The 26,397-nt window shown below is 42.5% G+C and overlaps 1 protein-coding gene, 1 long non-coding RNA gene and 1 pseudogene across 14 annotated transcripts in view; 1 reads left to right on the top strand and 2 right to left on the bottom strand.

Moving 5' to 3' along the window:
• The window catches only part of ANKFY1 (ankyrin repeat and FYVE domain containing 1), a 102,217-nt gene that overhangs the window by 23,932 nt on the left and 51,888 nt on the right, over positions 1-26,397 (top strand). For all 13 annotated transcript variants that reach the window (XR_012425144.1, XR_010582107.2, XM_005582554.4 and 10 more), the window contains exons 3-4: positions 2,317-2,435; positions 22,276-22,411. Coding sequence is in view for 11 of the 13 variants with exons in the window: in XM_005582554.4 (XP_005582611.2) it covers positions 2,317-2,435; positions 22,276-22,411 (255 nt within the window). In the remaining 2 variants the exon portion in view is untranslated. The remainder of the gene's footprint in view (positions 1-2,316; positions 2,436-22,275; positions 22,412-26,397) is intronic.
• On the bottom strand, positions 15,236-17,162 carry LOC102123325 (tyrosine-protein kinase RYK pseudogene; annotated as a pseudogene).
• LOC141408747 (uncharacterized) lies at positions 17,542-18,320 on the bottom strand. Its single transcript, XR_012425147.1, has 2 exons — positions 18,211-18,320; positions 17,542-17,975 (listed from the first exon to the last, which is right to left on the bottom strand). It is a non-coding gene; the product is annotated as an uncharacterized lncRNA (long non-coding RNA).

The following is a 26,397-nucleotide window of genomic DNA, read 5'->3' as shown; positions in this document are numbered from 1 at the left end:
GAAACCGGTAGCCTTTCTTTTTTTTCTTTTTTTTCTTTTTTCTTTTTTAATAAGAGACAGAGTCTCACTATGTGTTGCCCAGGCTGGTCTCAAACTCCTGGTCCTGGCCTCCCAGAGTGCTGGGATTACAGGTGTGTGCCACTGTGCCTGGCCTACATTTCAAGTTCAGGAGAACAGTTTTGTCCCATAAGGTAGTTAAAAATGATGGCTATATGTAGTTACTTACTGTACTCATTCTTTTACCAAACAAACCTATGGTTTTTCCTGTTCAAGTGTTTGAGAAACTAACAAGAAACTGTTCATCTCCTCTCCAATTACAGCATTCTGGTTTCCATGTATTTAAAAGGAAATACTCTTTAATTGAGTGGAATCAAGTTTTTTAAAAAAATTACTAGGTCCTTAATTGTTTCAACATAGAATCTTCATGGATTGGACTTGTCTGATTTTCCGGTTTTCATTTGTGTTTTAAAAAATTATTATTGGAAATTATTGATGAAATCCTTATTTCCCTTTGGTGTGTCAGATTACAAAAGAGAATTTTGACCTGACACTCATGAATGTGGTAGAAATTTTCTAGAAACATTCATTTTTATAATTTTGTGGCTACAAGTTATACTCGTGGTTGAAATAGTACAGACTGAAAATCTATTTAAGTTATTAGGATGTAATACTTTATAAATATATTCAGAGTTTAAAAATTATTTGTGGTTTGTAGGTAGCTTCTTGTTTTCATTAAATTTTTTATACTTTGTCACAGGATATGCTGATACAGTTTTATGTTTTGTTTTACATAGAGTATCCTATTTCTTCTTTGACCATGAATAATGTTCTACTGTGTTAACAGCAGTTTGTAATAATTTGAAATAATAAATACTCTCTTAATCTTGTGATCTAATATCATTAGTTACCGCTTGGTCTTTGATAGAACTGGAATTGTTGATACTTTCAAATGATGATTAAGTGTGTTGTAGGCAATACTCTTGTAGGGTCTACAAGAGTAGAATGTAGAATGTGTCTCTGTCAAGCATTATATACAAACAATACTCTGTTTGGGTTTCCTCTTTTTTTTTTTTTTGAGACAGAGTCTTGCTCTGTCGCCCAGGCTGGAGTACAGTGGCGTGATCTCAGCTCACTGCAACCTCTGCCTCCTGGTTTCAAGCGATTCTCCTGCCTCAGCCTCCTGACCAACTGGGATTACAGGCGCCCGCCACCATGCCTGACTAATTTTTGTATTTTTAGTAGAAACGGGGTTTCACCATGTTAGCCAGGATGGTCTCGATCTCTTAACCTCGTGATCTGCCCACTTCGGCCTCCCAAAGTGCTGAGATTTCAGGCGTGAGCCCCCATGCCTGGCCTGGGTTTCCTTTTAAGTGGATGGGTTAATTCATGTAATGGTATTTTCTTTTTCTTTTTTTCCATATAGTGGTTTTTGTGTAGTTAGTTTCTGAAGACTTTCCAACCTAGTAAATACCTTTAAAGTTGAATATGAAAATAAAACATATAACTACCAGCAGGATGATGACAGTGACTTTGGATTCCTGCCAGGATAGCCATACGGCATGTACTCGTGGCAGCCCAGTGGGTCATCTTGACGTTTTTGTTCACTGCCCAGATGCTCTCCTCCGGTAGCATTTGACATTTTGGAGTTACACATAAATATCTATTCAGGAAGATCGTTTCATATAATGGCATGTCATAATTATGGAAACATGTTTTGAAAAGAAAGCTTTTTCCTCACCCCATTTTTTATAAGTAGTTGAGTCAAAAATGGTCAATATTAGGTCTGAATGTTTCTGGTGAGAACAGGAGTCCTGATGCTGGGTGCCGTGTTCATGACTGCTCGTCAGTTTGTTCACGCTTTTTCTGTTTCACCTGCTTGAGCGTTACTGTGGGGCGTAGCAGCGCTGTAGTCTCAGAGCCGTCATCACCAGCTTTAACCTTTCTGTCTTTCTCTCCCTGATGGTTTAGCTTGTTTTAGTCTATATAAAATATCCTCTACTTTTTATGTGAATATTAATCCTCCTCCTAAACTTGGAGGTTCACCACTGTAAGAATCCCATTAGAAGATGTATTTGAAAGCCGAGCATGCCACGTGAATTAAAGCCAGAATTTACAAATAGAAACCATTTCTAGCAACGTATTATAAAGATGGCCCATCAGAATTCAGTGCCAGCATATAGAAACAATGTTTTGCTGTAATTTTTCCTTTTGCAGATGTATGTTGATCAATACTCATGTGTTTATCAGCTATGAATCCTAGCTATACCTAGGTATGATGACGTTTTTCTAATATATGTGGGTCTTTTTCTTCATCAGCGATCTGAAGATAAAGGTTGGGGACAGGCACATCAGCGCTCACAAGTTTGTCCTGGCAGCCCGCAGTGACAGCTGGAGTCTGCCTAACTTGTCTTCCACTAAAGAGTTGGACCTGTCAGGTGAGCCTTTGAGTGATCAGGGACACAAACCTGCTAGCGGAAGGGCTCTTGGCAGAAGGTTATGGTGTCTCATTTTGAAATATTTGTGATTCAATGAAAGTAAAATAATTTTCTTAGCAATTGATGGTGACCACAAACTAGTTAAATAATTAATGAATCAGTGGGTTGTACTTTTAGGTACTTTGTGTATCTACCTATTGAGGAGGTAATACCTGGCTAACAAATCATAAATATTTGAGTATCTGCAATGTCCTTATGATTTATAAAATGTAAGTATTTTTCTGTACACTCATTTCATGAAAAAGTATGCTGTAAATAAGGATTAATGTCCAGAAAATATTTTTCCCTCAAGTCTAATTAAAAGTCCTGCTGTCAGATTGCTTAAAACTTTATACTAGATGCCAAAGGACTTTTTCTTTTTCTTTTTTTTTTGTAAGACAGTCTCCCTCTGTCACCCAGGCTGGAGTGCGACAGCAATCTCAGCTCACCGCAATCTCCCGCCTCCTGGGTTCAAGTGATTTTCCTGCCTCAGCCTCCCGAGTCGCTGGGATTACAGGCGCCCACTACCACACCCAGCTAATTTTTGTATTTTTAGTAGAGTCAGGGTTTCACCATGTTGGCCAGGCTGGTCTTGAACTCCTGACCTCATGTGATCCACCTGCTTCAGCCTCCCAAAGTGCTGGGATTACAGGTGTGAGCCACTGTGCCTAGCCAAAGTACTTTTTCTAGTCTGTCAGAACTGAACTCAGAACAGTTACTCTGAAGAATAACAATATTCTTTCTTTAACATCAAAAGATGACCATTAGCCTTCAGAATTTTAATAGGTATGGGTTACTACATGAGATGGTGGATATGTTAATTTGCTTCACCACAGTGCCCATTTTACTATATATGTATCCCACAGCATTGTGTCGCATAGCTTAAATATATACAGTACAATTTATTTTTTTAAAAAAAATTTTAAGGCTGGGTGTGGTGGCTCATGCCAGTAATCCTAGCACTTTGAGAGGCCAAGGTGGGAGGATCACTTGAGCCTAGGAATTCAAGGCTAGTCTGGGCAGTATAGCAAGACCCTGTCTCTACAGCAAATTAAAAAAAAAAATAGCTAGACGTGATGGCATGTGCTTGTAGTCCCAGCTTCTTGGGAATCTGAGGGGAATGGATTTCTTGAGCCAAGAGTTTGAGGCCACAGTGAGCTATGATATCACCACTGCATTCCAGCCTGGGCAACAGAACAAGACCCTGTCTCAAAAAAAAAAAAAAAAAAAAGAAAAAGTTAATAGCTGCCTTGGCCTATTTAATGTTACTTGTTTTATATCACATTTTGTGTGTGTGTGTGTGTAGGATTGAAGCAAATAGGGTGGCAAGTGGACTTTAAAACAGTCGACTGTTTTCAAAAGTCGGCCTGAAGGTTGCATTTTCATTTAGTACTTGCCTGACTGCTATAGGAAAAAAAGGGACAAAGAGCAAAATTTTAATTTAATTCTACTATTAATATTCGTGAGAATTATATGGTGAGGAGAATGACAGGGATGTGTTCTGAGAATGTGTCATTACGTGGTTTTGTTGTGGGAACATCATAGAGTATATTTACGCAAATCTACATGGTATATAGCCTAGTACCCACCTGGGCTGTATGGTATAGTGTGTTGTTTCTAGGCTGCAACCCTGTACAGCATGTTACTGTGCGGAATGCCATAGGCAACAGTAACACAGTGGTAAGTGTTTGTGTATCTAAACATAGAAAAGGTCAGTAAAAATACAATATTATAATTTTATGGGACCACCATTGTATCTGCAGTCTGTTGTTGACCAAACATAGTTATGCTGCTTATGACTGTACTTGCCGAAGTGATTGTCTGTGTGAATTATATCTTTGTTCAGAAGGTTTGTCAGTTGAGAAGGTACTATTTTCCATGTGCAGTGCCAGGAACACTGAGATGATTATAACACAGTCCCTGCCATACGGAGCCCTTATTCTGCTGGAGGAAACAGGCCATTCACAAATCATTTCAGACCAGGGCTATAAAACAGAAATGTAGTTAGCTTTTAGGTAAGGTTGAGGAGAGACTGAGTTGGGGTGATAAAGGAAGGTTTCAGAGGTGGCTAATACCTGAGTCGTGTTGTAAAGGCTAAGTAGGCATTTATCTCATGGATTAAGGGGAACATATGTCAGTGTTTCCCAGCTGTGAGCCAACTCTCTCTTTATGATAATTTTGAGGATTTAACTTGAGGTCCATAACTAAAAGTTGTAGATAGAAATGCACGTACACACCTACACATGTGCAGATGCCTGCATGCCAGTAACTAAAAACATCTGCCTGGGGAATAGTTTTTTACTGGGAGGGCACCAGTCCACGTGATCGAAATCTCAAGGCATAGCTTTTTTTTTTTTTTTTTTTTAAAGCATAGTGTTTTGAAGCCATGTATTTTTGACCTCGTATATAACAGAATTATGAAGACCTTACAAGGTCATGTAGCATTCTTCACAACATGTATGATAGGATCTTCATTATATGAACAGAATGTTTATGAAGACTAGAAGATAATAAATATATGGAAAAGATTCGACTCTGCTGGAAAAAAGTTAAGAATAAGCTACTGTGTTTTGATATCTGTATAATCAAAACTGATGACCCCAGTAGTTGTGAGGCTCATGAAATTGGTATTCTTGTATATTGCCAGTGACGTTATAAATAGGTATGACCGTTTTAGAAAGCAGTTAGGCAGCTGAGCTGTGAAATATTCCTACTTTTTTTTTTCTTCATTATCTGACTTCTGGGATACTGTCATAGGTAAGGTAACTCAGACAGTGTTAGTGTTCCTCAGTTTTACTTTAATTGTGAAATAGTGACTGCAACCAAAATGAATGAGAGTGGGAAAATAAAACATCACTGCTCTCTGAAACAAAATCGCACAACACAGAAAATTACATTAAGGCAAAAAAGCCAGTGTCAACATTGAATTAAAAAATTTGTTTTACACTGAACTTTTTTAGTACATCCAGACATTTAGAGCTCTCATTCAGTGCTGTCTGGCCACAAGATTTCATCACCGTGAGTCAGGAAGTTTTATCGAGTTTAGGGAAATAGAATATTAATATCTTTAATTGTCTCTAATTATCTCTAGACTCTCCTCCAGTTGTAAATAATAAGTGTGTTTTGATTCTACCATAAGGTTGCTTTCAGGGGTGATCCACTTCAAAGCAAATGGTTTTTGTGGCTTTCATAGATCAGGTACCTGTGAAGATAGCAGATAGGAGAACATATGACATTTTAACTTTTTACAACATTTTAATGAAATGTATCTTTGAAATGTGTGATGGGGGAGAGGTCCAAGGTGGTAGTGGCATGTGTGGACCTGTTCATGTTGAATTGTGTGCTTTGTCCAGCAGTCCTGCTCATTGCCTCAACCTGGGGTTGCAGTTTCTGAGACTGCCTGGGAAGCCTGTGTGTTATGTGATACTTGGAAGCACTAACACTTCATGGCTGGGCAGCAGTTTGAGGAAGATTGGAAATAGGTTCTTGTAAACAGGTGTATAAATAGCATAAAAGCTGTATTTTAAAGGCTCAAATGTTTTCCACACCAACAGGCTTGATAAAATCATTTAATGAATTTATTGGTGTTTTGTTTTTTCAACATTAATCCATTCATATAAAAAATATTGAGTGGTAAGTACTTTTCAAGGTGTTAGGGATACAAAGTATACAAAATTAAATTCTTGCTCGCATGAAACTTACATCTTAGAATGTAAGGAAAACTCTACATTTTTCTTTTGAAGTTCTTGTCTAATTGATCTTTCTTTCTTTCTTTCTTTCTTTTTTAAGACAGGATTTCACTCTGTCACCCAGGCTAGAGTGCCGTGGTGCAATCACGGCTCACTGCAGCCTTGACCTCCTGGCCTCAAGCGATCCTCCCACCTCAGCCTCCTGAGTATCTGGGACCACAGGTGTGTGCTACCATACCTGGCTCATTTTTTGTAGACGTGGGATTTTGCCATGTTGCCCAGGCTGGTCTTGAACTCCTGGACTCAAGGAATCCTCCTGCCTTGGTCTCCCCAAGGCCTGTTGGGATTACAGGTGTGAGCCACTGCACACAGCCTTAATTATGAGAATTTTAGCATATGTTGATGAAATACAACAGGCATTATATACACTTTAAAGGTATTTGGATATATGAATCAAACCTTGTTCAAAAAAGTGAAATGTTTGTATCTGATGTGGTCCACTGGTGAAGGCACAGTCCCTGCTGTAGGGATGCAGTGAGTCCCTGCTGTAGGGATGCAGTGAGTCACAATCCCTGCTGTAGGGATGCAGTGAGTCACAGTCCCTGCTGTAGGGATGCAGTGAGTCCCTGCTGTAGGGATGCAGTGAGTCACCATCCCTGCTGTAGGGATGCAGTGAGTCACAGTCCCTGCTGTAGGGATGCAGTGAGTCACAATCCCTGCTGTAGGGATGCAGTGAGTCACAGTCCCTGCTGTAGGGATGCAGTGAGTCACAGTCCCTGCTGTAGGGATGCAGTGAGTCCCTGCTGTAGGGATGCAGTGAGTCACAATCCCTGCTGTAGGGATGCAGTGAGTCACAATCCCTGCTGTAGGGATGCAGTGAGGCACAGTCCCTGCTGTAGGGATGCAGTGAGGCACAGTCACTGCTGTAGGGATGCAGTGAGGCACAGTCCCTGCTGTAGGGATGCAGTGAGGCACAGTCCCTGCTGTAGGGATGCAGTGAGGCACAGTCACTGCTGTAGGGATGCAGTGAGTCCCTGCTGTAGGGATGCAGTGAGGCACAGTCCCTGCTGTAGGGATGCAGTGAGTCCCTGCTGTAGGGATGCAGTGAGGCACAGTCCCTGCTGTAGGGATGCAGTGAGTCCCTGCTGTAGGGATGCAGTGAGGCACAGTCCCTGCTGTAGGGATGCAGTGAGGCACGGTCCCTGCTGTAGGGATGCAGTGAGTCACAATCCCTGCTGTAGGGATGCAGTGAGGCACAGTCCCTGCTGTAGGGATGCAGTGAGGCACAGTCCCTGCTGTAGGGATGCAGTGAGGCACAGTCCCTGCTGTAGGGATGCAGTGAGGCACAGTCCCTGCTGTAGGGATGCAGTGAGGCACAGTCCCTGCTGTAGGGATGCAGTGAGTCACAATCCCTGCTGTAGGGATGCAGTGAGGCACAGTCCCTGCTGTAGGGATGCAGTGAGGCACAGTCACTGCTGTAGGGATGCAGTGAGGCACAGTCCCTGCTGTAGGGATGCAGTGAGTCCCTGCTGTAGGGATGCAGTGAGGCACAGTCCCTGCTGTAGGGATGCAGTGAGTCCCTGCTGTAGGGATGCAGTGAGGCACAGTCCCTGCTGTAGGGATGCAGTGAGTCCCTGCTGTAGGGATGCAGTGAGGCACAGTCCCTGCTGTAGGGATGCAGTGAGGCACGGTCCCTGCTGTAGGGATGCAGTGAGTCACAATCCCTGCTGTAGGGATGCAGTGAGGCACAGTCCCTGCTGTAGGGATGCAGTGAGGCACAGTCCCTGCTGTAGGGATGCAGTGAGGCACAGTCCCTGCTGTAGGGATGCAGTGAGGCACAGTCCCTGCTGTAGGGATGCTGTGAGGCACAGTCACTGCTGTAGGGATGCAGTGAGGCACAGTCACTGCTGTAGGATTCTTTTCTGTTTTTGAGATGTGGTCTCACTCTGTCACCCAGGCTGGAATGCAGTGATGCTGTCATGGCTCACTGCAGCCTCGAACTCCTGGGCTCAAGAGATCCTCCCACCTCAGCCTCTCAAGTAGCTGGGAGTACAGGTGTGCACCACCATCCCTGGCTAGTTGTTCAATAGAGATGGGCTCTTGCTATGTTGCCAAGGCTGGTCTCAAACTCCTGGGCTCAAACGATCCTCCTGCCTCGGCTACCCAAAGTGCTGGAATTTCAGGCATGAGCCACTCTGCCTGGCTCTTCTATAGGATTTTTGCCATTAATGCATAAGCTCAGTCTAATCATGAGGAAACATCAGACCCAAATTGAGGAACATTTCTCAAAATAATCAGCCAGAGTGTTTCTCAAACATGTCAACGTTATGAAAAACAAGAGTGATTTAGGAAGTATCACAGATTGGGTGAGAATGACACCGAATGCAGTGTAGAATCCTCAGTTGGATTCTGGCCACAGAAAGGGTATTACTGGTACAATTAGCAAAATGGGGCCTCTAATTAGTGAATGGCATTGGTATGGTATGTATTACCTAGTTACCTAGTTTTGATCATTGAACCGGGGTTATATAAGCTGTGTTAATAATAGGGGAAGATGAGTAAAGGGCATAGGGGATGCTCTGCAGCTTTTCTCGAAGTATGAAAGTATCTGAAAATGTAAACAAAGTAGAAATTTGCTTTTTTATTATTAAGATATCTTTAAATATATGAAATGATATATATGTTAATTAGCTTATAACCATTTCATAATATATACATATATCAAAACATGTCATACATTAACTCTATATAATTTTGGTCTATTAAACCCTAATAAAAAAGAATAAAAGATAAAAGTTTATAAAGATACTGACTGACCAAGTGGGAAGAGAAAGAATACGACTGTTAGCTCAACAAAGTATAACAAATCTGAGTCCATAAGGAAAGGATTATATTTACTTCTTGGTGAAGTAAAGCAGTTTGCTTCTAGCAAAATGATCTGTTTATGACCTCTCTGTAGCACTTTACCAACAGCAGCTGACACGATGAGAAGTTTCAGTGGATTGGAATGGCTGTTTGGAAGCTAGAGTTTGTTGCATGCTTTCTCAAGCAAAGATCTTACAGTTCCTTGGCATAAGAACTCAGGGTATGAGTCATTCAGCTCTCCTGGAATGTGTCCTGGATAGTGTCAAGCCATTCCAAACAGCAGAAAGCATCCTCCTTTATTCCTTTTCACTCTGGTTGGGAAAGCTATCCCCTGATGCACCACCTGGAAAGGTTGCACTCTGCGGTGGAAAGGGCATCGTTTCCCAAACTGTGTACGCCGGGGGAGCTGTGTGGTATTTAAATCTTTAAGAGAAGCACAGCAATATTCAGCATCTGTTGGCTACTGTATGAACTACCAGGTCAAGGCTGTTCAGTTTCAGTATTAAATCATACTGTGTTCCTTCGATGACATCCATGGGAAGTTTAGAATATGCTCACAAAAAAAGAGTAAAAAAGAATATGCTCACAAATTCTTTGCTGTTTCTCCCTTCAAAGGTGGATTCCAATTCTCCTCTTCAGTATAGGCTGATTCACCTCTAGTGAATGGAGTGTGGTAGAAGCGACAGCATGTCACTTGAGAGATGGCTTCATCAAAGGCATTGTGGCTTGCTCCTTGCTCTCTCTTTTGGATTGCTCACTTTGGGGGACATTAGCGGCCATGTCGTGAGGCTACTCAAACAGCCTTGTGGCCTCCTGCCAGCAGCTGAGTCCCATGGCCAAAGATTCTCTTAGAGCTCAATATAATCTGTTTTATCTGTGGTTATATTCTTTACTTAATCCTGATACTGCTTTTGGTTTTTTCTCACCAATCTTTAGTTAAGTTTGTGTTTGTGTTGGCTTATTGCAGATTTGGTTTAGGTTCATTATTCTTTTAATTTTTACTTATATTTAGTCAATTCAATAATTTCTTTTTATCTGTATTAAATCTTTCTTTGAAATTCCTTTGAATTATTTTTTCTTTTTGAGTTGAACTATCTTTTATCTCATTTTCTTTTTTGTTTTGTTTTTGAGACGTAGCCTCACTCTGTCGCCCAGGCTGGAGTGCAGTGGTGTGATCTCGGCTCACTGCAACCTCCGCCTCCTGGGCTCAAGCGATTCTCCTGCTTCAGCCTCCTGAGTAGCTGGAATTACAGGCACGTGCCACCACCCCCAGCTAATTTTTGTATTTTTAGTAGAGGTGGGGTTTTGCCATGTTGGCCAGGCTGGTCTCCAACTCCTGACCTCAGGTGATCCTCCCACTTCGGCCTCCCAAAGTGCTGGGATCACAGCTGTGAACCACCGTGCCTGGCTTCATTTTCTAACAAGTTTAAGACTATGACTTTTTTTTATAGTATGAATCTGGTTACATCACAAATATTTTGGTAGGTACTGTTTTCATTGTGATCAATTTCTAAATAGTCTATTGTAATAATAGCAAGTTTTTATATAGCAGTTACTATGTGGTGGTGGTGTTTTGAGTGCTTTATTACATATCAACTCCACACAGTGAGCAAGGATTGGAGCTGGGATTTGAACCTTAGGCAGTTTGGCTGCAGAATTCGTGCCATTAACCACAGTGCTGTGCTGCCTCTCAGTTTGGTTTCTTTTTCCTCCAAATTGAGGTGTAATGGAAGTACAGTAAACTGCCCACATTAAAAGTGTGCAATTTGATAAGTTTTGACATATGAATACACCTGTGAAGCCATCACCACAATCAACATAAACATTTCCGTCCTTGCTGGGCGTGGTAGCGCACGCCTGTAATCCCAGCACTTTGGGAGGCCAAATTGGGTGGATCACCTGAGGTCAGGAGTTCGAGGCCAGCCTGGCCAACATGGTGAAACCCCATCTCTAATAAAAATACAAAAAATTAGCTGGCCATGGTGGCACATGCCTATAATCTCAGCTACTTGGGAGGCTGAGACAGGAGATTGCTTGAACCTGGGAGGCAGAGGTTGCAGTGAGCCGAGATCATGCCATTGCACTCCCATCTGGACGACAGAGCGAGACTCTGTCTCAAGAAAAAAAAAAAATAACTAACAAAAAACATTTCCATCCTTACAGCTTTCCTCATGTCTCCTTGCAATTCTTCCCTTTTGCCATCCACTTCTGCAGCTAAATGCTGATCTGCTTTCAGTCATTATAGATTAGTTTGCAGTTTCTAGGCTTTTATAGAAATGGAATCATAGAGCTTAGAGTCTCTTTTGTCTGACTTCCTTCACTTCTTTTAGTGTATAGATTTTGAGATTCACCCCACACCTTAGTATGTTTTTTTGTGTTTTAATTATTCATTCCTTGTTATTGTTGAATAGTGTTCCATTGTATGAAAATACCACACTTTTTTTTTTTTTTTTTTCATTTACCTGTTGATGGACATTTGTGTTCTTTCTGGGTTTTATTAGAAAGAAAATTACCTGTGTTCAGCCAGACGTGGTGGCTCATGCCTGTAATCCCAGCATTTTGGGAGGCTGAGGCGGGCGGATCACGAGGTCAGGAGATCGAGACCATCCTGGCTAACACGGTGAAACCCCGTCTCTACTAAAAATACAAAAAACTAGCCGGGCGAGGTGGCGGGCGCCTGTAGTCCCAGCTACTCGGGAGGCTGAGGCAGGAGAATGGCGTAAACCCAGGAGGCGGAGCTTGCAGTGAGCTGAGATCCGGCCACTGCACTCCAGCCCGGGCGACACAGCAAGACTCCATCTCAAAAAAAAAAAAAAAAAAAAAAAAAATTTGCAACAGTAATCATGAGGGATATTGGTATGTAATTTTTTTTTAATGTCTATCAGATTTTACTATTAGGGTTATATAGGCCTTATATGATCCTTCATTGTCTGTTTTCTGAAAATGTTTTCTAAGATTGATGTTATTGTTTATTTCTTGAATATTTGATAGAATTCACCATTGAAGTAATCTAAGTCCAGAATTTGCTTTCTGGGAAGCTTTTTGAACACAAATTTTTAAAATATATAATCTATTTAGGCCAGGCGTGGTGGCTCACGCCTGTAATCCCAGCTCTCAGGGAGGCAGAGGCGGGAGGATAGCTTGAGCCCAGGAGTTTGAGACCTGCCTGGGTAACATAGCGAGACCCTGTTCTCCACAAAAAGGAGAAAAAAAAAAAGACCAAAAAAAAATCTATTTAGATATAGGACTATTCAGATTTGTTTCTTCTGAGTCAGGTTTGGGAAGTTTTGTTTTTCAAAACTATGTCTATTTCATTTAAGTTGTTGAATTTGTTAGTATGAATTTGCAGTTTTCTCCTTTTAATGTCTGTAGCAGTAATTCCTTTTTCATTCTTGGGTATTGGTGATTTATGTTCTCACTCTTTTTTTCTTGATCAGTCTAATTAGAAGTTTGGCATTTTTATTATCTTCTCAAAGAAGGAGCTTTTGGCTTTGTTAATTTTCTCTATTGGTTGTTTTCTATTTTATTGATTTTTTTTTTTTTTTGAGACACAGTCTCGCTGTGTCGCCCAGGCTGGAGTGCAGTGGCGCGATCTCAGCTCACTGCAACCTCTGCCTTCTGGGTTCAAGCAACTCTCCAGCTTCAGCCTCCTGAGTAGCTGGGATTGCAGGCATGCGCCACCGCACCCAGCTATATTTTATTGATTTCTATCCTTTTTTTCTTTCTTTGGATTACTTTGCTCTCCCATTCTCCTTTTTTCTCCCTAGTTTCTCAAAGTTGTGGAACCTGAGATAATTTATTTTAGATCTTCTTTTCTAATACAAGTACTTAAAGCTTTGAATTTCCTTCTAAGCACTTCTCTAGCTGTGTCCTGTGAATTTTATAGTAGCTGGGAGTATAAGTGCATGCCACCACACCTGGCTAACGTAAAAAAAATTTTTTTTGTAGAGACAGGGTCTCACTGTGTTGCCCTGGCTGGTCTTGAACTGTTAGCCTCAAATCATCTTCCCACCTCGGCCTCCCAAAGCTCTGGATTCACAGGCAGTATCCACTCTGCATAGCCTAGTTCTATCAGTTCCTTAAAGGAGAGCATTAACATCTGCTATAATTTTAAGATTGTCTAGTTCTCCTTTTAATTTGTGTCAGTTTTTCTGCATGTATTTTTTAGCCTCTATTATGTACATTTACATTTATAATTATGACTTCCTAATGAATTATTGCTTTTATCATTTAAAAATAATTTTTGCCAAGTACAGTGGCTCACGGCTGTAATCCCACACTTTGGGAGGCTGAGGCAAGCGGATCCCTTGAGCCTAGGAGTTTGAGACCAGCCTGGGCAACATGGCAAAACCCCATCTCTTCCAAAAACGCAAAAAAATTAGCCAGGTGTGGTGGCACGCACCCGTGGTTCCAGTTACTTAGAAGGCTGAGGCGGAGGATCACTTGATCCTGCAAGGCAGAGGCTGCAGTGAACTGAGATCATCCACTGCACTCCAGCTTGGGTGACAGGACAGAGTGAGACCCTGTCTCAAAATACACACACACACACACACCCCCCAAAGCCGTAGGAGAGGAACAAAACAACACACACACACACACACACACACCCCAAAGGAACAAAACAGGCAAAACGTGGAAACTCATCCAGTGCAGTTGCTGCTTCAAGTTTCGCCTCCCTCTCAGTTCACCTGCTTTTGTTGACTTTTCCAAATCTTTAGGTCGTTGTTGTACTCTGTCCAGAGTTTTTAGCTATAATCAGTTAAAATGGGATGGGTTGTTCCACTGCCATAACAGAACTGGAACCTCTGTCCTTTTATTTCATTTTGACCCAGGGATGATTTAGAAATATGGTTTGAGGTTTAATTTTATTTCCAGGAGGTTATATTTAAGGATACATCCTTAAACTGACTATTTATTGCTACAAATGATACAGTCTACCAAGATTTTTTAATTTTATGAAGCAAAACCTTTTTTAAAAATATAAAACAAATCCTTTAATTTTTCAATTGTTTTAAAAAACAATTTTATACTTAAGCCAGCCTTGAAGATAAGTACAAAATTTACCCGTTTACTTTAAAAAAAAAAAAAAAAAAAAGACAAGCACCCACTGTGTGCATAGCACTATTCTAGGTGCAATAAAAGGGAATCTTAACCTTAGAAATATGAGTCTACTTTCTGGAATTGTATTATCTCCTTTCTCAGAGAGTAAAAATAAATAAAATCACCTTCGTTTACTACAGATCCGCCCCATACCACTTCTGGTTCACAGAAAAGCTAGTTTCTGCCAAATTAAAGATGCAATGAACTCAGTTCCTGCTTTCCCAAAAATGCAAAAGCAGAATTCCTTTTCACTAAAAAAGTAAACAGTTTTCCATGCATGGGCAGTTTGTTTCTAGTAAGTATTTAAAAAAAATTTTTTTCCTCTAGCTTTTCTTTAAGTTTTCTTCCTCTCATATTGCCTTTTCTTGTATAAGGCAAACCAGGTATCTTTTTATGCTGTTTTTCCTTTCCTAAGAAAAGGATTGCATCTTGAAGACAAGCCATTTCAAGAGTAGTGATAAAAAATAACATTAAAAAAACTTTAAAGGTGAGTCACTTACATCACCTTGATAAAGTAAAAAAAAAAAAAAATAAGCAGTTGGCACTAAGATAGCTAATTCCAAATATCTGTGTCCGAACAATTTTAAAAACTGTTTGTTTATTTTGTAACAGTGTACCCCTAGTCCAAGGTAACTATGTTGTTTTTGTTTTTTGTTTTTTGGTTTTTTTTTGTTTTTTTTTTTTTGTTTTTTTTTTGAGACGGAGTCTCGCTCTGTCGCCCAGGCTGGGGTGCAGTGGCCGGATCTCAGCTCACTGCAAGCTCCGCCTCCCGGGTTTACGCCATTCTCCTGCCTCAGCCTCCCGAGTAGCTGGGACTACAGGCGCCCGCCACCTCGCCCGGCTCATTTTTTGTATTTTTTTTTTAGTAGAGACGGGGTTTCACCATGTTAGCCAGGATGGTCTCGATCTCCTGACCTCGTGATCCGCCCGTCTCGGCCTCCCAAAGTGCTGGGATTACAGGCTTGAGCCACCGCGCCCGGCCGGTAACTATGTTTTTTAAAATTTTGGCCAAAAAAATTCAGAAAAACCCTTTCACTTCAACCTAATAAAAGTGATATCTAGAAAATGTGCCACATTATTAAGTCTGTCTTAAAAAGTTCAGATTCTACAGCATTCCTACGGCACAGTGTTCTGGAAGACAAATGTGCTTCTGTTGGCTTGTGTTAGACATGAAGCAGCCATGACAGGCTTCACGTGAGCCCCGACAGGCACCTTCCTCCTGATGCTGTGGGTGCAAGAGAGGAGTCAGACGTAGGCACCCCGGGCTGCATGAAACTCTGTGAGACACTGTACCAGCTGCTGAAACTTGGGCCTCTCCCCGGGATCTAAGGCCCAGCAACAGGCCATCACAGCAAATGGTTCATCAGGACAGTTGATTGGCTGGGTTATTCGGTAACCATCTTTCAGGTATGCGGCCATCTCGAAGGGGTCAGCGTCCACGTAGGCCATCTGGCCCAGAGTCGTGAGTTCCCACAGCATCACTCCAAAGGCCCACACATCACTAGTGCTAGACAACTCGTTATTAACCAGACTTTCAAGAGCCATCCAACGAACTGGCCTGTTTTCATTGTCCCCCAAACAGTGATAGTCCATGGAGAACCAGTCTCTGGAGAGGGCGTTGTCTGTGATCTTAACTTGAGGTGTGTCATCAGTGACACAGTTCCTAGCAGCCCGGTCTTTGTGGATGACTTCCCTTCTGGCCAGGTAGCGCATTCCACAGCAGTCTGAATAGCCGTGGGTACCAGGTCTTGTTGAGAAACTGCCTGTGGCTTATTGGCCTCTACGAACTTGCGCTGCCGTAAAAACAAGTTAAGATTCCCCCAATTCATGTAAGGCAATATCGCTATGGGCTTTTCTCCTCCTCCTATACACACGAGTAATAGGAAGAAGATTCCTGTGATGAAGACCTCGCAGCTTATCACTTTCAGCGAGCATCGTTACCTGAATTTCAGAAGCTTGATCTTTAACTGTTGTGAGAAATGCTTGTTTTTCTTTATTTGGATCTATTCCATCTATTAAAATCCCGTGGAAAATACGCCTAAAAGTACCTTCTTGGAGTACATCTTTTAGAGCTATCCTCTCCCTGGATATTGCTATATCCTTCACCTTGGCTTTGGCCTCCAAAAGAGTGACACTTCTCAAGTCGTTCTTCTCTGTCCGCAAGGTAGGAGAACCTGAGGAGCTGGTGATAGGAGTCGCATTGTTGGGTGTGTCAGCCCTCAGATACTGGGTCGTCTGGGTGGATGGCTGAGACAGCCCTTGGGAACTACTGCTGGCATTAATGCTGTCATCCAGTTCAACCCTTTTCATACTATGAAGGTGCAAAACAGCTAATATTATTGCTACGAGAAATATTACTGCACAACAAACCCCTACCGTAATATAAAACACACACGTAGAAGTGGCTGTAACTGCATGTACAGGACCATTTTTGGTGCACATTTTCCTTGGTTTAAAATTTAAGATGGTAAAATTCTTTGAAGAATTTAGTCAAGTTGAGTTGCATTAGTATCGTAACTTCAGAATCTACTTCGCCAGTGTACAGGAAAGCTCTACCCAAAACACTGATCAGAATCTACTTCGCCAGTGTACAGGAAAGCTCTACCCAAAACACTGATAAAATGCGTGGAACTTCCCCGCGAACGGAAGTGTTGACCTGGGGCATGTCCATTGCCAACCCATTGTCCGCTTGGAATCCCAGCTTCTGTTCAGCCTTGGACTTCGCATGCCAGGTGAAGTGCAGGACATTAGTCTCACTGGGTACTAACAGATTAAAGGATAGAGCGTAGTGACTAATAAGGTCATTTCTCACATAATAAAGTTCTGCATCAAGACCGATCAGCCGGCGCTCCTCGTCCTCACTCAGGTCGACGCTCATGCTGGGCCCCCGCGGCCGTCAACTGCAGCTCCGGGGACGGTGGGGCCTCCGGGAGGGAGGCGGCCCCAGCCCGGCCAGGCGGCCGCGCCGCCCCGCCACCCACCCCTGGCCCCGAGCCGCTCACAGCCCCGAGCCGGGGGCGGCTGCCCAACACATCAAGCCGCTGGCCCGTGGCAGCCAGTAGCGTCTTCAGACCTCCAGAGCGCGCCGCGGCCGCCTCGGTGGCGTCGTCCGGAGTAGGGGAAGCAAAAACTTATGTGAAGTAGATTAAGAAAAAAAATAGGGCTGGGCATGGTGGCTCACACCTGTAATCCCAGCACTTTGGGAGGCCACAGTGGGCCGATCACGTAAGGTGAGGAGTTTGAGACCAGCCTGGCTAACATGGCAAAACCTCATCTCTACAAACATACGAAAATTAGCTGGGTGTGGTGACACACTCCTGTAGTCTCAGCTACTTGGGAGTCTGAGGGAGGAGAATCGCTTCAATTGGGACGTGGAGGTTGCAGTGAGTGGAGAATGCGCCACTGCACTCCAGCCTGGGTAACAGAGTGAGACTCTGACCCAAATAAAAAGAAAAGAAAAAAAAAAGTTGGAAACTCAGAATTTAATTAAACCAGAGTCGTAATAGGAGATTCCAAACACCTTTCTCACCTTTTCACAGATTAAAAATAGAGGATTAAAAAAACAAAGTCAGCCAGGTGCTGTGGCTTATGCCTGTAATCCCAGCACTTTGGGAGGCCAAGGCAGGAGGATTGCTTAAGGCCAAGAGTTCAAGACCAGCCTGGGCAACATGACGAAACTCTGTCTCTACGAAAAATGCAGAAGTTAGCCAGGCACAGTGGTATGTGTCTATAGTCCCATTTACTCGGCAGGCTCAGGTGGGAGAATCGATTGAGCCTGGGAGATCGAGGCTGTAGTGAGCCATGATTGCACCATCGTACTCCAGCCTGGGCAACAGTGGCTCTGTCCCTAAATAAATAAAGTAAAAAGCAAAGTCAGTTTACTCGGTATGTTTCATTTAAAGGTTAATTGCATACAGATCGGTTTATTCCCATCCATTTCAGATGTCTTGCAAAACATTTATTTAACATTCAAACCAAAACAAAAAACTAGGCCACAGGGAAAATCCTAAGGTCTCCAGAGTATATTTACATGCATCCTGGACTGCAGTGAAACAAAGTCAGAAGTCTGAGGGTTATTTTACCTTTCATCCTTTAAGTCGGAGATTTTTCTGGCTTGTGCGCCAGGCCTTCTGAGGGGATGATCACCTCCATCACACGGGACTCGGGGCCAGCTGCTTTCTCTTCTGAGTCTGCTCCTTTCAGAGAGAGCTCCTGTTTAATGCGGTCGTCTGACTTTCACAGCCACTTGCTTACGTAGATTGGAAGCAGACAGGCGGGATGATTTACCCAAAAGTGCACAGTTGCAGCACACACCGTCCTTCGTGTTCACTGTTCTCTGCCTACCCTTATACCACTGGCCGCTTCGTCTGAGTCACAGAGTGAATTTATCCTCAATATATGTTGTAGATGAGGGGAAGAGTCACGGCAGGAGTGGGAAAGCTCGTAAATCACTCGAACCTCATTTTGTGTGAAATATCAAGCCCTCCCAGGAAATCCCTACTGAAAGTAGTTAAAAACATTTTTTTTTAAATAATCTAGGTTTTGGTTTATTACTTGTACAGGTCAAGTTTAACCAGGCAAATTTTCAAATAGTATTGAAGAAACTGCTGCGGCAGGGAAGGTGTTTGAGGGCGGTGGTACTGGGGATTCTCTCAGCAGTTAGGAACGAGCCGTCTTCAAGATCAGGCCGTGTGAGAGCAGTAGGATGTGTTGTGGCATTTTTCGTTGCTCTGGACAAATCACATGGCCTACATTTTTTTTTTTCATTAAGATGATTACTGAGGTATTGAACCCAATTTACAAAGCCTGCTTAGAAATTCAGCCTACTTCCAAGATCTGCGATGGAGACCTTAGACAGCTTAGCCGAAGTACCTCCTAAGTTAATTGTTTAAATAAATCTAATTAGCTTTCTGTCTGATGTTAAAATGTTTTCTCTTTTAAAACATTTTAAAAGTGCTATTACTGGCCGGGCATGGTGGCTCATGCCTGTAATCCTAGCACTTGGAGAGGCCGAGGCAGGTGGATCCCCTGAGGTCAGGAGTTCAAAACCAGTCTGGCTAACATGGTGAAACCCCATCTCAACTAAAAATACAAAAAAATTAGCTGGGCATGGCGGCCGGCGCATGTAATCCCAGCTGTGTCAGTAGTTTGAGGCAGGAGAATCTCTTGAACCCAGGAGGCAGAGGTTGCAGTGAGACCAGGTCGTGCCATTGCACTACAGCCTGGGCGACAAGAGCGAAACTCTGTCTCGAAAGAAAAAAAAAATGCTATTACCACATTATTCAGTGAGAGAAAAAAGAAAAACCTTAACATAGTGACTACAATATTATCATTTTAGTGTATTTCACTTTTTCTTTTTTTTTTTCTTTTTTTTACTTTTAATATCTGGTTGTTTTAGGAGATGATGGTGAATTAACCTGGTTGCAGGTAAGTCGAGGTCTTCAAGTCCACTCACTTGACATTGCTCCCTTCAAACTCCTCCTCTGCACTTTAGTTGGAAAGGAGATTAATCAGAGCTAATGAGCCATTTCCTAATTATGAAGGCATTAATAAGGCATTCCTTATTTATGGAATAATAAGGCATTTATTCCATAAATGCCTTAATAAGGCATATATTATTTATTCCATAAATGCCTTAATAAGGCATATATTATTCCATAATAAGGCATTTAAACCATTTATTTATGGTTAATAAGGCATTCCTGGTCCATGTTGCACCTTTCCTAGGTAATCAAGAATCGAGTACGGTTTCTGAAACCTTAGTGAGCCTCAGAATCACGTGGAGGACTTGTTAGGACACATGCTGGGCCCCATCTCTGGTTTCTCATTCAGCAGGTCTGGGGTAGGACTGAGAATCAGATTTCTAATCAGTTCTCAGATGAGGCTGAGTCTCCTAGCCCAGGACCACACCGTGAGAATTACTTGTGTTGACCATGATTTTAAGTATTCCTCTGACTGTCACTCTTCTTCTTCTGACTAATCAAGAGTTAACTCTGGTTGAAATAATAGTTTAGATATTTTATACTGTGATTCTCATCCCAAGCATTTCCCGAAGTTGCTGTACAGTCTTTATTTTAACTTAAAAAGATTGCACAAGTAATTCGTGTTCCTTAAATAAAAATAAAGCTAAAAGTAAAATTAAGCTAAAAGAAAAATTAGTTACAAATTCCACCTGCATTGGTATTTTAGTATATATCCTTCCAATCTCTTGTGAGACAGACACAGAAAAATGTGTCTGCCTCCCCATGTATGTAGTGTGTGTAGGTATTTTATATATATATGTATGCATGCATATACACACAAGTATATCTAACAAAAAGCAAGACCCGGTTTTTTTTCTTTCTCTTTTCTTTTTCTCTCTCTTTTTTTTTTTTTGACAGTGTCTTGCTCTGTCACCAATGCTGAAGTGCAGTGGTGCAATCACGGCTCGGTGCTGCCTCATCCTCCCGGGCTCAGTTTCCCTTCCCACGTCGGCCCCCTGAGCAGCTGGAACTGCAGACACATGCCACCACTAATGGCATGTGCCTAGCTAATTTTTATATTTTTTGGTTTTATTTTGTTTAATTTTTTCTTACTTCTGTAGTTTTTGGGGAACAGGTGGTGTTTGGTTACATGGCTAAGTTCTTTAGTGGTGATTTCTGAGATTTTGATATAATTTTTGTATTTTTTGTAAAGACAGGGTTTCACCATGTTGCCCGCACTGGTGTTGAATTCCTGGGCTCCAGCCCCGTCCGCCCACCTTGGCCTCCCAAAGCATTGAGATTACAGGCAGGAGCCACTGCACCCAGCCAATGAGATCTTATACAAGTATTTTTAGCTTACTTTTCAAAAAGCCTATGTAGTAAATATCTTATGTTGAATATATATCTATCTAGTTTTAACTGCATTTTTTTCAGTGTGTATGTATATCATAATTTATTTAATTAGTTCTCCATTGTTGGACTCTTAAGATTTTTGTTCTAGTTTTTCCATTAATAATACTGTGCTGAGCATCTTAGTACATTTTTCTGTATTTGTCCAGTTATTTTCTTCAGATGATATCTACACATGTAGTTGCTGTATGAAAGGTTATGTTCTTTAAAACATCTTTGCTAGTCTGTGAGATAAAAAGAATACTCTGGTTTCAGTTCGTATTTGGTTATCGATAAGGTTTATTGGCCATTATTTATTTATCTTTGTGAATTACCTATTTGTATCCATTTTTCCACTGGGTGTCTATCTTTGTATTTTTATTTGTAAGGTCTAACTCAGGCTGGGTGAAGCGGCTCACGCCTATAATCCTAACGCTTTAGGAGGCTGAGGCAGGTGGATTGTTGAGCCCAGGATTTCAAGACCAGCCTGAGCAACTTGGCGAAACCCTGTCTCTACAAAAAATCCAAAAATTAACCTGGCGTGCTAGCATGCATCTGTGGTTCCAGCCACTCAGGATGCTGAGGTGGAAGGATCACTTGAGCCCAGGGAGTTCGAGGCCTCAGTGAGGCGTGATTGTGCCACTGCATGCCAGCCTGGGTGACATAGTGAGACCCTGTCTCAAAAGAAAAAAAAAGATTAAATCTTTGTCATATGTTTCAAATATTTTCCCCAATTTACTCCATGTATCTTTCGTAGGTTCATTTCCCCACTCACTGCCCACTGCAAAACTTTAGAGTCAGATGCTGCCCAGACTGCTGAGTCACCATTTTATTTATTTATTTATTTATTTATTTTGAGACGGAGTCTCCCTCTGTCACCCAGGCTGGAGTGCAGTGGCTCGATCTCTGCTCACTGCAACCTCTGCTTCCCAGGTTCAGGCAGTTCTCCTGCCTCAGCCTCCTGAGTAACTGGGATTATAGGTGTGTACCACCACGCCCAGCTAATTTTTTGTATGTTTTTAGTAGAGACGGGGTTTCAGCATGTTGGTCAGGCTGGTCCGCAACTCTTGACCTCAGGTGATCCACCCACCTCGGCCTCCTAAAGTGCTGGGATTGTAGGCGTGAGCCACTGCACCCAGCCGAGTCACCGTTTTAAATGGCTGTGTAATATTCCTTTAAGTTGGGTGTACTGTCATTTACTTTATTAGCCTCAAATTTTAGGGATCCCTCGAGAAAGTCTAAGCATGTCATTCCATGCTTTTTCAGTTGTTCTCTCTACTTTTTTTCTTTAACCAGATGCTAACCCTGAGGTGACGATGACAATGCTTCGCTGGATCTATACAGATGAGTTGGAGTTCAGAGAGGATGATGTGTTCCTGACTGAATTGATGAAACTAGCAAATCGGTTTCAGCTACAGCTCCTCAGGGAGAGGCAAGTCACAGCAGATATATTCAAGCACCTCAGATGGTGGTGGCTGAGCTTTAATTATGCTGAGCTCTGGGAAAACAGCTGCTTCTGCTAATGTAAATAACTTCGCAAGGTGTTCCTTTAAAGGCGATGGTGGGGAGAGAATTTGTTACCTCCCTTGCTTTGTGTTATCTTGTAGCTAAATTTTGCTAAAGCTTTGGCTCTTCTCTTTTCTTTCACTGGTCTGTTACCTGAAATTACATAATTGTATAAACTGAAAAATTAAATATGAAATAATATAATCCATTGTCCAAACTTTCAGCTTTCCTTCCCTTTCTGTTTCCCTTGACATTTTACCCTATTTTCTGATACATCAAGTTGAATGAAATCCTTAGTCATAGTCTCTTTGTTGGAAACAATGAGTGCCTAAATGAATATGTGAAAATATTGTCCAAATAAGTGTCATAGCGAGTGTCCCAGAGATCTCACTTCAGTTAAGTGACTGCATTTTAGGTTGTCAAGGAGATAGCATGCTGTGTTTTTATACTGCATTTTCTCTGTTGCTCTCCCAAGCTGGCATTTTAGAACAACAGAAAACAAAACGTTCACTAAATAATGTCAGACAAGATGTCCGGGAGCGTCTGTCTATTGGAGCTGTGGCTCTTGGCTCTTGGTAATCAGCCTGGTGATGGAGTATCTTTTTTTTTTTTTTTTTTTTTTTTTTGAGATAGAGTCTCGCTCTGTCGCCCAGGCTGGAGTTCATGGAGTACAGTGGTGCGGTCTCGGCTCACTGCAAGCTCCGCCTCCTGGGTTCACCCATTCTCCTGTCCCAGCCTCCCGAGTAGCTGGGACTACAGGCGCCCGCCACCACGCCCGGCTAATTTTTTTTTTTGTATTTTCAGTAGAGACAGGGTTTCACCGTGTTAGCCAGGATGGTCTCGATCTCCTGGCCTCGTGATCCGCCCGCCTCAGCCTCCCAAAGTGCTGGGATTACAGGCGTGAGCCACCGCGCCCGGCCGATGGAGTGTCTTTTTTTTTTTTTTTTTTTTTTTTTTTGAGACGGAGTCTCGCGCTGTGTCACCCAGCCTGGAGTGCAGTGGCGTGATCTCGGCTCACTGCAAGCTCCGCCTCCGAGGTTCACGCCATTCTCCTACCTCAGCCTCCCGAGTAGCTGGGACTACAGGCGCCCGCCACCACGCCCGGCTAGTTTTTTGTATTTTTAGTAGAGACGGGGTTTCACCATGTTAGTCAGGATGGTCTCGATCTCCTGACCTCGTGATCCACCCGCCTCGGCCTCCCAAAGTGCTGGGATTACAGGCTTGAGCCACCGCGCCCGGCCGATGGAGTGTCTTTTTTTTTTTTTTTTTTTGAGACGGAGTCTGGCTCTGTTGCCCGGGCTGGAGTGCAGTGGCCGGATCTTAGCTCACTGCAAGCTCCGCTTCCCGGGTTCACGCCATTCTCCTGCCTCAGCCTCCCGAGTAGCTGGGACTACAGGCGCCGCCACCTCGCCCGGCTAGTTTTTTGTATTTTTAGTAGAGACAGGGTTTCACCGTGTTAGCCAGGATGGTCTCGATCTCCTGACCTCGTGATCCGCCCGTCTCGGCCTCCCAAAGTGCTGGGATTACAGGCTTGAGCCACCGCGCCCGGCCTGGAGTGTCTTTTTACAGCATTTAGTGATCTTTTGTGTTCCCTTGGGTGCGTAAAGGAATGGCTTTTCTCGTGGGTGAGTGAAGGGATGGTTTCATTCATCAGGAGGCACTCCACCTGTGGCTGTGTTTTCCCCAGAGAGACTCTGCTGCCTAGAGCTGCGTGCTGTTTTCATCATGGGCTGGTGTTTTCCCAGGAGGGCTCACTGTTCCCCACATGAAATCAGTGGACGGCTTACTCGTGTCTATTACTGATGTGGGTTTGAGTGCATTTTCATATCTAAATCCTATAATTAAAAAAACAAAAGCAGGTCCACAGTCTATAGGCGCATAGAGCATGAGGTTATGAGCGGAGCTGATTTGTTACTGAGGCCATTCAGTTAACTCTTTCATTTGTTTGTTAATTTGTTTGGGTGAGGAGTCCTGGTGAGAGTGAAATGAGACGGATTTTAATTAGATTGAGTATGATTTATGTCTTTATGTTTTTTCCAGACTTCCTGAACTTTCTCCTGTTGACCTTGTCAAACTTGCTTATGTAAATTAAATTGCTTTGATAAAATGTCCTGGGGTTGGAGTAGTTTAGATAATTGTAATCTGTGTAATGGATTCTTTAATTAAACTGTTTGTTGTTTATTGACTGAGTAGGCTTCATAACTGTCAACATTACCAGATGCTTAATTTTGTATTGTTGGATGTGAGTATTGAGTTATTATCTGTCATGGCTTTCTTAAGAGCTGGAGTGGAAGACACCAGGAGTGGAGTCAAGTGTTAGCTTTTAAAGGGTCACAGAGTGCCCCCTGCTGTCCCTGGAAGGAATTACATGCTTGAGATAGTGAATGAAAGGGTGCTGGTGACGGGTGACAGGTGCGGCTCGTCGTGAAGCAGGCGTTGCTCTTTTTGTAATGTGGAGATCTCGGTGGTTTTGGAATGCTGGCACTAATTTGATGAAAGAGTTTATAGTAAGAATTAATCAGGAAAATACTTCTTTTTCTTTCTTTTTTTTTTTTAACCATAGAGGGCACACTGAAGAAAATACTCTTAATTTTTTGTTTGTTTTGTTTTGTTTTTTAGGCAGAGTCTCACTGTCACCTAGGCTGGAGTGCAGTGGTGCAGTCTCGGCTCGTTGCAACTTCCGCCTCCAGGTTCAAGCGATTCTCCTGCCTCAGCCTCCCAAGTAGCTGGGATTACAGGCATGTGCCACCACACCCAGCTAATTTTGTGTTTTTATCGGAGACAAGGTGTCACCATGTTGGCCAGTTGAACTCCTGACCTCAAGTGATCCTTCTGCCTCGGCCTCCCAAAGTGCTGGGATTACAGGCGTGAGCCACTGAACCAGGCTGTTTTAACTGTTTGTTTTTTGAGGCAGTTTCGCTCTTGTCGCCCAGGCTGGAGTGCAGTGGCACAATCTCGGCTCACTGCAACCTCCATCTCCCGATTCAAGCAGTTATCCTGCCTCAGCCTCCTGAGTAGCTGGGGTTACAGGCATCTGCCACCACACCCGGCTAATTTTTATATTTTTAGTAGAAATGAGGTTTTGCCATGTTGGCCAGGCTGGCCTCAAACTCCTGACCTCAGGTGATCTGCCCACCTCAGCCTCCCAAAGTGCTGGGATTACAGGCATGAGCCACCGTGCCCAGCTAATTTTTTTAAAGAGAGAATTAATGTATACTAAAAAAATGAGTTAATTTTTTTCTGCTTACAAAAGTATAATACATGTTCAGTGTATGATATTTGGAAAATACAAAATGATATAAAGAAAAATGTCATTTGTAACTAAATCATTGTTCTTCTTCTATCATTTTTCTTTTCAATAATTTTTCTTTTTCCCACATCCACTCAAGAGTGATATGAAAACTAGACAGGAGTTTGTGGGACATTTAAATATATGCTTGATTGTGTACTTTAAAAGTTGCCAACATGGTGAAACCCTGTCTCTACTAAAAATACAAAAACATTAGCCAGGCATTGTGGCGGGCACCTGTAATCCCAGCTACTCAGGAGGCTGAGGCAGGAGAATCGCTTGAACCCAGGAGGCGGAGGTTGTGGTGAGCCTGGACCACGCCACTGCACTCCAGCCGGGGCTACAAGAGTGCAACTCCGTCTCAAAAAAAAAAAGTGGTTTTTTTGTCTATATCTGTATCCTTTCTGTACTCTAAAGTTAAAAATGATAATTAAAAAATTCCCTTCGGGTGAAAGTTTGTCTGTCTTGCTGTTTTCAAAGAGAATATAGGAAGCAAGAATCTAAATTTCTAAATAAGATGACATGTTCTTTGGTTGCGTAAATCATGTCAGTTACTATTTATAATCTATCCAAATGGCAAATGGCACTCTGGAGATCCTAGAATTGGTGACAGTGAAATGTCT

This window comes from Macaca fascicularis, chromosome 16, assembly GCF_037993035.2.
Source record: "Macaca fascicularis isolate 582-1 chromosome 16, T2T-MFA8v1.1".
Classification (NCBI taxonomy): Eukaryota; Metazoa; Chordata; class Mammalia; order Primates; family Cercopithecidae; genus Macaca; species Macaca fascicularis.
Note: the sequence above shows the minus strand (reverse complement) of the source record. Positions and strands in the feature narration are given on the sequence as shown.